The following is a 10,988-nucleotide window of genomic DNA, read 5'->3' on the forward strand; positions in this document are numbered from 1 at the left end:
TTATTTTATTTTATTTGGTCATCTTTCAAGTTTATATCTGTTAAATTCATTGATTAGTTAGTGCTTTAAGGTGGGAAAGAATGATTTTAACATGTCTATGAAAAATTACTCTGATTATGAAGAGAAAAAAAACAATTGGACACAACCTTTCTAACTTTATATAAGAATTACATTTTTATATAAATTTAGACCTTGTTATAAATTTTTAAAACAAGAATTACACTTTTAAAAATAAATTTATGAAAAGTAATTTTTTGAAATTATTTCAAATTCATTTTTAATGAAATATAACTAATGATTTATAATGATTTACATATTCTACCAAGCAATTAGTCAAATACCACTTTCAACCCAATATCCGTGTTACAATGATATTCACCCAATGTTACATCGACCATCCCAAAGAATTGTAAAAATGCTGAGGTTGCCGGTATAATTTATCATCGAGATAGGTCAATGGCATAATTCATCATAATTAGTTAGGTTACAGAAGATGTTTATCATAAATGAATTACTAGATCATATCCAAACATTAAACCTCCTAAGTGACTGTTCTGTTCCCATGTTATATAGTTCATTTTCAAAACAATGGAACCAGTGGCTTCAAATTATATTATCATAATTAGGAGGAAAAAAAAACCAACAAAGTGTCACAAATTACCTTTAGCATTACATTTACATTGATCAAAACATGAGATTGAGTGATCAAAACAAAAACTACCAAGAGACTATCTGTCTATTACAAAACTGTTTATCAGCTCATGTTTCAAGCCATGTTAAGGATCCCATAATTAAATACTTGCTTGGAAGTTCTCCAGCAGATGGTGCAAGGTAGGTTATCTTCTTTCTGTAATTTACAAATTAAATTAGAAATGCAATCGTGCAAACATTCTCCATAAACAGAACAAAATCTAACAATACAAACCTCTGAATGTCAATGTCTGTTACATAGATAAAACCAGCAACATTGCTGCACAAGAAAAGATGTAACACCAATCAGATATATGACAGTAGGAATTTGGGTAACGGAAAGGATTACATAAAATTTTACGGTCTGAACTGTTTTTGAAGTAGAATAACAATCATCGAAAATTATTAAGATTTGGATAATTAATAGTTAATCATCGAAATCATAGTTACCTTGAAATGATCTCATCAGGTTCCTTGGCAAATGAGACAGCGAGGACAGTATGGAGCAAATCACGATTTATATTCACAGCTACAACTCTTGTTGGATCTGCAGCAGGTTCTGCTCCAATTGGCAAGGCAGAACGTGGGGCTTGTGGCCCGCCACCAACTCGATAAACAAACAAGTCACTAAAATTTGAAATATTAGAATGAGGAGAAAGATCATTTGCAAGGCCATAAAAGTATTCCTGCATCAAAATAAAAAATGGCGGTAATTTCAGTTAAAGCCACAAAATAGTTTTTAACAGGCAGGACAATTAAATGAATGATCAGACTGGGGGATAACCCATAGGCTAAAACTAATAAACAAAATATCCAAAAGCAATCTACTACCAGTACCAATGCAGTTCTGTTTATATCCAGACAAATTACAAATATGGGCTTTCAAGTTGCAAGGTTTTAACGGTGCTGATAAATAGAAAGGATCCCATTATTTTCATAACTATTTCCCTTGACTCAAATTAAACTTTTTCTGCATGCAGAAAACATTGAAAAGTGGAAAAGTAGGTTTACCCTTGTCCTAGAACTTCTGGTCTTCTGACGGAACTTCGCATTCCTAGATACAACTCCACCTGACCTCTGAAGTTTCACAACATCTACTTTAGGCTCACCTTTAAGCACATCTCTGAGCATGCTACACAGTTTTTCCTATAAGGAGTTCAAAGAAAAAGCCTGAGACTGAGTTTACAAAAATTATAGTATACAGAACCACTCCTAAGATTCTTCTATTTCAATTGTGAGAAATCAATGTGTTTGTTATGAGGAAGAATGATACATAAATGTAAGGAAAACACAATGATGCAGTTATTGAATCGAGATAAGTCTGCCATCTACCTGACCCAAAACCAAGACAACATTGGCCTGGAATGTACGGATTGCATGTAATAGCAACTGCAATAAAATACCACCAAATGAATTAGTTAGAGAGAGCTTGCAGCACCGACACTTATGAAAAAAGGTGTCTGTGTCTGTGTCGGACACCTACACCTTCACTTGTCATTACATTTTATTTATTTAAATTATTACCGGATTCGCCGTGTCAGTGATAGTGTCGGTGTGTGTTCGGAGTATTCGTGCTTCATAGTAGAGAGAAGAGAGACCACTTTAATCAAGATATATTAAATAGCAGTATATTCCATATTTTAGAAGAGTTATATTCAACAGTAAGGAAAGGTTCCAAAGTTATTTACATCATAGCCTACTCCCTCTATCCATCCCATGGTATTTATCACCATTCCTGCAGCCCGAGATTCAGCATTTCCAGCAAATTGTCTTTCCAGTATCGCTGCGAGCTCCTTGACAAGCACTTTATACAATTCTACATTATTACTGTAAAAATAATGTTTGGTGATTAGATTCTCATTTCCTTTGAGTGCTATTAATGATTTATAGAAATTAAACAAATGAGTGTAGGTTTAGTGTTCACATGTGATTTGGCCAATTCAATGTTGAAAATGTGATAAGAATTACAGTAATAACTACCTCGGCGATGTGTGTCCATAAAAGTAAACAAGAGGCATTTCGAGTGGAATTCCCTCGACAGGATCAATGGGCATTTCAATTGGCGTGGCAGCAATGCATCCAGGAACTGTAATAGATCCTTGGCCAATATCCAAGTCAACAAAGGTGGGCTTCCAACCTTGTTTAGCTGCCCAACTAAGAAGCATCCTTGACAAGGTACTCTTTCCAGAATCTGTAGGCCCTACAACAATCACCCTAGGGCCCTGTCCAATCAAATCAACTGAAACTTAATTCACATACTACAACAAGATATACATCATAAACCTAAAAGGAATTAATAATTTTTCTCTTCAAAACACATAAATCTATAATAAAAGCACAAGTTTTAAAACTCTTAAGCATAAATAATAATTCATAAAAAAGAAAGCATCCGAAAGATGCATCGACAGTGCAAAAGAAAACCCATACAAAGCAAGCAAAACGAAAAAAATAATCCACACCAGCAAACACATCATAGCATCTAATCTTCTTATCACAAGCAGTGTTATCAAATATCCACCATGGCGGTGCTATGGCAGATATACGTGATGGTGTTTGGGCTCCCCACAATGATAAATTGCGGTAAATATCGGCCAATATTGTGTGTTTTCCCACCATAACTGCAACCGCAAAGCAGCTGGAATGGCGGGATTTTGGCTCTTTATCACGCAACGCCATCTGCCATCGACAACACTGATCACAAGACACAATAAAATTACCTGAGACAATACAGGGTCGTCTGAAGGTGATTTTTTGGCGCGATCCCTTCTTCCTTCTAATATAGCATGCACATTTACATAACTAACCATTGGTGTCTGCAATTAAAAAAGCAAAGAAAAAGTTGAATATCCTCTGTCAGTAACTAATAAATCAGTCATTTCATGTTTTTACTAAGCACTTCACAGAAAGGCTATATTTAGATTGATGGAACATAACGGAACGGAGCAGAATATAAATCACACTCCATTGTTCGGTTATTTTGTTTAAAATATCTCATTCCAATGCATACACCACAAATCGGATGGAAAAAAAACCGAGAATTGGATGGAAAGGGATGGATTCTATCATGTTTCATTCCACTCCATCCGTTATTTATAAATCCATTCCAATCCAAACATACCCTAAGTTTCAACCAAAGAATGCAAGTAAGTAGTTCCTTCCATAGTGATTTACCTCATCCGCAGTGTAATCAGTTTCAGTAGCACCGTCCATTTCAATGGTTGCCCCAAACCAAGTAAAGACCTGCCACACACAAAAATCATTCATGAATCTAGCAGTAGAAAAATATCTGAAGATCGAGAAGCTTAAAGAGAACTGTGTTAATAAAAATGGTAGATTTCAGGGAAACGAGGAGTTACAGCAAATTTGAGCTTGGGAGGAAAATTGAGCCAGATTTCAGGGGGAAGCTCGGTACCAAAAATCTCAGCAGTGCCGTTAAGGAGTCGAAGGCGAAGAGGTGCATCATTACCGACTTCAATTCTCAGCTCGCATTCTTTTTCCAATTTCACTTGCTTAATCGCCGGAGTTACATTAGAACCACCGCCGCCGACAGGACCTGCACCGCCGTACGCCATTTTGGACAGGTTCGAATGTGGCAGGCTAGGGTTTGGGAAGAAGAGGAGTTTTGGTTTGCGGAGGGGGCGGGGCGGAGGTAGGAAATTAAAGAGAGAATGATGGAGGTTTACGGAGGCGCGACAGGCCACGATGGTGGCGCTGCCGCGGAATGTGGTGGTAGTTTGGGTGAAGTGAAAGGCTTTGAGAAATAAAGAAAGAATGGGTGCTGAGTATTGTATGAATTCAACTGTTTATGAGTAGTTGAAAAAAAGTGTTGTTATTATAATAGTAAAATTCGTTGTCTTTGCGAATTCATTAAATAGAATTACAAGCATCGAAAATATAAAAGGATTCAACATAAACTTCCATTTTCCTAAACTTAAAGGTTTAAATAAAAACTTTAAATAAAATGGTTAAATAAGATTTTAGTCCCTACAAATATACGATTATTTATTTTTAATTTCTTGTAAATATTTCTTTTAAAATTTTGTCCCTCAAATATTTACTGTCTCTATCTTTAATTTCTCCTGTTAGTTCTCAGTAAAGGGAGCATTATGTGGCATTATCATTGTAGAATTTCTTTTATTTTGTATTGTCATCGTGTAAATGTATGAATGACTAAAGTTCGGGTGGATAGAAATTGCTTGAAACAACACTCAAATGACTCAAATATTATACAGTTAAACCAATTTGCCCTAGTCGTCATCTTCTACAAGTTAATGATGAAAGCGTTTAAGGTCAATCTACTTTCGGTGGTTACGGTGGTCCCTTGCATGTGAAAGCTCTGTTATCGGTCTCCTATTGTAGAAACATCAAGCATTGTGGTCCTAGGTTTGTCCCTTCCACCCCTTTCTTTATTAGTTATTGTGGTTCCAGATTGTGTGCTTCCTCTTTTTTACTCGTCTATTCCCAATAACATAAGCAAGTATTGCATTGTTGAATGACATATGTGTGATCATTTTCCTTGTAGTATTTACTGTTATGTGTGTGGTCCCTTACCTTCGACCTAAATTGAAAACATGTTGACTGAATGTATATTATTTTATAGGAAGTGGATAACTTTAACGTAGGTTTTTTACACAAAGGGTTGCTTTGAAAGGGACTTTAACTTAATATATAAGGGTGGAAATGTCTATGCATATAGTGGTCAGGATCTAGATTATTGGTCATTCTTCGAAGCAATTGACTTAATTAAAGGAATTGATATTGTGTTTGAGCCTAGTTTAGTGAATATGTGGTGTGTAACAGCCCGAATTTTATTATTTGGCTAATTAAATTAAATAAGGATTTATTTACTTAATTTGGACGAAGTTTGATAATTAATTGGATCGTCGGTGTTATTGAAAAACATGTTCGGATTATTAAGTGAAATTGGAATTTATTTGGTTAATTGAAGAATTAACAAAGTGGATATGTAGAGAAATAATATTAAATATAATATTATTATTGGAATTTATTTAATTGAGATAAAGTCGGATTTAATTGGATTAATCAGAAAGTATTATTAAAGGTAATAATATTATTTGTTGGAGCATAATTATTTATTTGACTACTCTATTTTATCAATTGGGCCTAATTAGTTAGGAAGTGGAATTATATGGGTTAAGCCCAATATGAATAATATAGTAAGGGTTGGAAGAGTAGAGGTATCATAACTTTGTTCATTTGCAAAAGAAGAGAAGAAAGGAGACTAAGAGAAGAAGAAAGGGGAAGAACAACAAGGGGCAAAAGCTAGGGTTTAAAGCACATTGAAGAGGTAAGGGGGAGAATCCCTATTATTATGGGTTAGTCTAATTTGATCAATGGGTAGAAACATATTTAGGTTGAAATCTCTAATTTTTATGGTTTTGAAATTGTTAGGTTTTGATGAGTAATCTTTGATTTGTGATGATTAATTGTGTTTGAAATTGACATATATATATATATATATATATATATATATATATATATATATATATATATATATATATATATATATATATATATATATATATATATATATATATGTGTGTGTGTGTGTGTGCTCTGTTTCTTTTATGATGTTCATATACTGGAGATGTCCTCTCTTTCTACACTGGAGCGATACAACAAATTCCAATATGTTTGTTCTTCTTTACCTGTAGCGGCATATATGTATGTATGCATTGGAGAATTGAAATGAAGCATGGTTCACCTAGTTACTGTAGCGTATCATATGTATGTATATATATATTAAATAGAAATTGATATATAATAAAAGTAGTAGAATAATAAATTGTTTAACAGTGACAATTAGAAAACAAAAATAAATGCAAAACAGTTCCGTTTAACCGAATAGCGGAATTAAACGGTATAATTAGTTGTCCGGAATTTAATGAAAATTTACATGGTAGCTAAGATTAATTAGTAGATTAACATGATAGTGTTATTTTGTCGAAATGATGATGTTTTACGAACCGACCGAAATTGGGTAAATTTGAATATTTCTTATATCAAATATTGGTTTTGTAGTAGAAAATAATAGAGTAAATTGGAACTAATGTAAAACAATTATTAATTAGTTGACTTAATTAATAGTTGAATTAATTTCAATGAGTTCAATTGATTGGAATAAATTTGGAATTAGATTGGTCGGTAAATTACGGTATTTTGAGGATTTGTCCGTAATTGTGTTTTGTCTTGAATATGTATGTTGAGAAATATATATTTCCATGCCAATGATGTTGTGCTAATATTGATTCTCTGTGAGTAGTTAGTTAATATTAATTCTAATGATTAATTGCTTGATGTTGAACATGTGTGTTCATGTATAATTGGCAAAATGAGATTTAACATGAGATAGTATGGTTACTAGTGTTAATTGGATTGTGTGAATCGTAATTGATTAATTGGCCTCTTATATGTTAATGATGTGTGTGTTGTGAATGTTGTGTACAATTGGTGGATAATTCATAGAGTTGAATTATTGTGATATGCGGAAAGTTAAGATGGTAGAGATGATCTTAATTGCATATGTTTGTTAACATTGTACATACATTCATATCATAGTGTGCCTTGAAACAAAGGTGGTTTGCTTTGAAACAAAAGCGAGGCTTAGATTCTAGAGTGAATCGGAAGCGGTAGACTATATGTTTACATTTTGGGTGGGCTTTGGTCTTGTCCGGATCGGAAGCGTGGCTTGGATTCTAGATATTGAATCGGAAAGCGGTGAAACTTTGGGTTCACAATTCGGTACCACATGCATAGCGTCACATATCTTGCATTGAGTCACATTAAAATTATGCGATAATTGAGTATGTGAGGTTGATGTAGTTGTGATATGTGTATGAGTTTGATAATTGAAACGAGTGAAGTTTGAATATATACTTGATAAAATGTGTGAATATGTGATAACTATGATTGTGTACTTAATTGAGAATATAATAGTAGAATTGAAATATTATACTATTCAAGCTTGTTGTATACTCGATAACATGTGAAATATGGGTTGATTATTATTATCTACATGGTTATACATAGTATGATTAATTACTTGAAGTGTTGATTTAACCATTGTATTCCGTTATACTTTCTTCATAATGGTTTGTATTCTCACCCTTCTGTTTTAATGTTGCCCTCGTTTGGCGACATGCAGGTTTGACGATTAGTAGCTTGCGTGTGACCTAGTCGGAGTTTCTTCTGAGTTTGCTTGGTAATTAAGTAGCGAGTCAATGCTCTGGTCATGTAACACTGGGTAGCTTAGACGTTGAACTCATGTTCTATTTGTTTATGTATTTTGTTATAACTTGTGAACACGTTTAATTGGTTATCTCATGAGTTGTTTATGGAGATATGATCATGGTATGGGACATGTATCATTTATATAAAACACATGAGTATTACTTTCCGCTGTTAATGCATATTCTAGATGAATTACGATTATATGTTAGGTGTTATTTGAAATGACCAGGTGTATTGTATTTTGTGGATAAATGTTGTCGGTTTTTTAAAAGCTTTTAGTTTTTTGAAAACGTCGATGTGACGCCCTTTTGAGTTATATGCATGTTTATTCTCTGATTATATGCTTATTATTTATGGGTTAAAAAGGGGTGTGACATTAGTGGTATCAGAGCATGGTCGACCAGTTGGTCAAGGTTATTAATATCTTTTATCCTATTGTATTTGATTCGTGTATCTGACACGATCGATACTGTTTTGTCTGGTTGTTTGGTTGTTTAGGACGATGGCTACAGGAAGGAATGTTGACATTAATGTTGAGGCAATGATAAGGTGGACTGGTGCGATTGGACAAGCGCCGCAAGAGAATGTCGGTTATGGAGGAAAGGATGAGATCCGTACTTTTGGAGACTTTCAGAGGTACAACCCGCCGATCTTTGAAGGAGGGTATGGACCGGACAAAGCGCATGCATGGATGAGAGAAATTGAGAAGATCTTTCAAGTCGTGAGTTGTACTGATGTACAGAAAGCACAGTTTGGTACTCACATGCTGACAAAAGAAGCTGACGTTTGGTGGAGTAATACTGTGCGGAGATTCGAAAGAGAAGGTATTGAAGTTACTTGGACTCTTTTCCGTGATGCATTTTTGGGAAACTATTTTCTAGAAGATGTGGGTGGAAAGAAGGAAGTGAGGTTTCTACAGTTGAAACGAGGAGGAGAACAGTTCCGTGGGAAATTGTATGATGACATGAGGGAACAATCTGGTCTTGGCAAGAAGCCAAGTGGGGGAGGAGCTTCTACTTCGATTAAGTGCTACAGGTGTGGCGAGACGGGTCACAAAACTATTGATTGTGGAGTTGGTTTGAGTAGGATTTACTACAGTTGTGGTGAGCAAGGACACAATTGTTCCATGTGCGATAAGCCAAAGAAGGATCAAGCGAAAGGAAAAGTGTTTGTGTTGTCTGGTGCTGAGACTACTTCTAAAGATAAGTTAATCTGAGGTACGTGCTTTATTATTGATAATGGTGCAACGCATTATTTTATTCTTTGGATTGTGCTATAAGATTGGATCATGTTTTATTTGTTATGCATGGAAGTGTAGTTATTGATACAACTGTTGTGGCTTTGTTTCTATTTCTTTTACGTGTTTGAATTATCCGTTGAGCATCTTTGGTAGATATTTTGAGAATTCATTTAGGTTGTTTTCCGTTAGACTAAGTTGATGAATTTTGGTATGAATTGTTTGGAGCTGAATCAAGTGATTGTAACTTTAAGGGGAGATTGTGGATCTCGGTGTTGTAAGTGACTTCGAGTGCAAGTTCTGAAGGAACACTATTATAGTTTAGTAACGATGGTTTATGTTTCATTATGATTGTCGACTGTCTATTGACAAATTGAGGACCTGATCACCCTTAATCTATTGTTGATAGGAGGCGATATCGTATTGAACGAGATAGACTTGTCTTACTAACTTGGTAGCGTGTAAAGCGACTAAGGAGAAGTTGAAGAGTAGATTTGAGGGATTGTTTGAGAAGAGGTTCATTGTCTGAGTGTATAGTCGTAGAGTTACCCTGTTCGTCGAGTAAGAAGAAAGAAGGTTCTATGAGGTAATGTTTCTTGAGGATATTTGATTCAAAGAGCGACGATGATCATGTTTAACATTTAAGGATTGTGTTATCGGTGCTGAAAGAGAAGAAGGTTATGTAAAGCTTTCTGAATGTGAGTTTTGGTTGGAAGAAGTGAATTTTCTTGGATATGGGATTTCGTGTTGAGGTGTGTTGATGCAGATATCGATAAGTGGTAGCTTATGCTTCAAGGTAACTTAAAGTTCATAAGGGGAATTATTAGATGTATGTATTGGAGTTGTTTTCCTTTGTGTTTGTTTTGGAATGTAAGAGGCATTGTTTGTGTGGATCAAGGTTTGATGTGTTGAGTGGTCACAAGAGATGAATATGAGGTAAACAAGACGAGTAGAATTTCGAAGGATTTTAATCTTTGGTTTGAATTACCATCCTGGTAAAGTGAAGGTTGTGGCCGATGCATTGAGTAGGAAATAATTTTATAAGTAATGTTGAGGATTCAAGAATTAGAAATCGTTGGAACGATTTAGAGGGTTGAGTTTGGTTGTGAAGCGACGTCTTCGTGTGTTAAGTTAATATGTTGAAGCCTACTTGGAATATTTTGACAAGATTTGAGAAGGTTAGAAATTGAATTTTTTCAATTGGTTGACAAGATGATATTGATTAATCAAGGAAAAAGTAGTAACTTTTGGATTGTCGAGAATGGTGTCATGAGATGTTGTGATCGAGTTTGTATTCCTGATGGTTAGAATTCGGACAAAGAGAATTTTGGATGAGGGCATCGTAATGATTTGAGTATTAATCATGGTGTTAATGATGTATCAAGATTTGAGGAAATGTTTAGTGGCAAAGTATGAAGAGGGATATAGTGGAATTGTGTATTTGAGTTGGACTTGTCAGAAATCGTTAGTTAGTGCAACAATTATCTATTTTCGAGTGGAAGTGAGATAGTATCTCTATGGATTTGTTTCGAGATTGCCGAGGCATCGAATAATTGTGAAGTGAATTGGGTCAATGTGAATAGTTAACGAAATATGCTCGTTTTATTCCGATGAAGATGAATTATTCGATGAAGAGACTTACTAAGTTGCGCATCGAAAGGATTATGTGTTTGCATGGTATTTTCTTCGGATATTGGAATGACATCTTTTGAAGCTTTGTATGGTCGTAAGTGTAGAACGTTTTTGTAACGGTATGAATCGAGAGAGAGAGAGAGAGAGAGAGAGAGAGAGAGAGAGAGAGTGTGGATGT

General features: G+C 34.8%; 1 protein-coding gene across 2 annotated transcripts; it reads right to left on the reverse strand.

Moving 5' to 3' along the window:
• Positions 1-577: 577 nt before the first annotated feature.
• LOC131648938 (protein CLP1 homolog) lies at positions 578-4,530 on the reverse strand. Of its 2 annotated transcripts, none has more exons than XM_058918674.1 (10): positions 4,103-4,530; positions 3,862-3,930; positions 3,408-3,503; positions 2,671-2,912; positions 2,379-2,517; positions 2,023-2,079; positions 1,702-1,836; positions 1,141-1,376; positions 926-970; positions 578-847 (listed from the first exon to the last, which is right to left on the reverse strand). In XM_058918674.1, exons 1-10 carry the CDS (start codon positions 4,151-4,153, stop codon positions 760-762), a joined length of 1,158 nt encoding a protein of 385 aa, XP_058774657.1. In that variant the 5' UTR covers positions 4,154-4,530; the 3' UTR covers positions 578-759. The 2 variants fall into 2 exon arrangements, with proteins under 2 accessions (XP_058774657.1, XP_058774656.1); XM_058918673.1 differs by having other exon boundaries at positions 4,047-4,527.
• Between the last annotated feature and the right edge of the window lie 6,458 nt (positions 4,531-10,988).

This window comes from Vicia villosa, linkage group LG2 (assembly GCF_029867415.1).
Source record: "Vicia villosa cultivar HV-30 ecotype Madison, WI linkage group LG2, Vvil1.0, whole genome shotgun sequence".
Classification (NCBI taxonomy): Eukaryota; Viridiplantae; Streptophyta; class Magnoliopsida; order Fabales; family Fabaceae; genus Vicia; species Vicia villosa.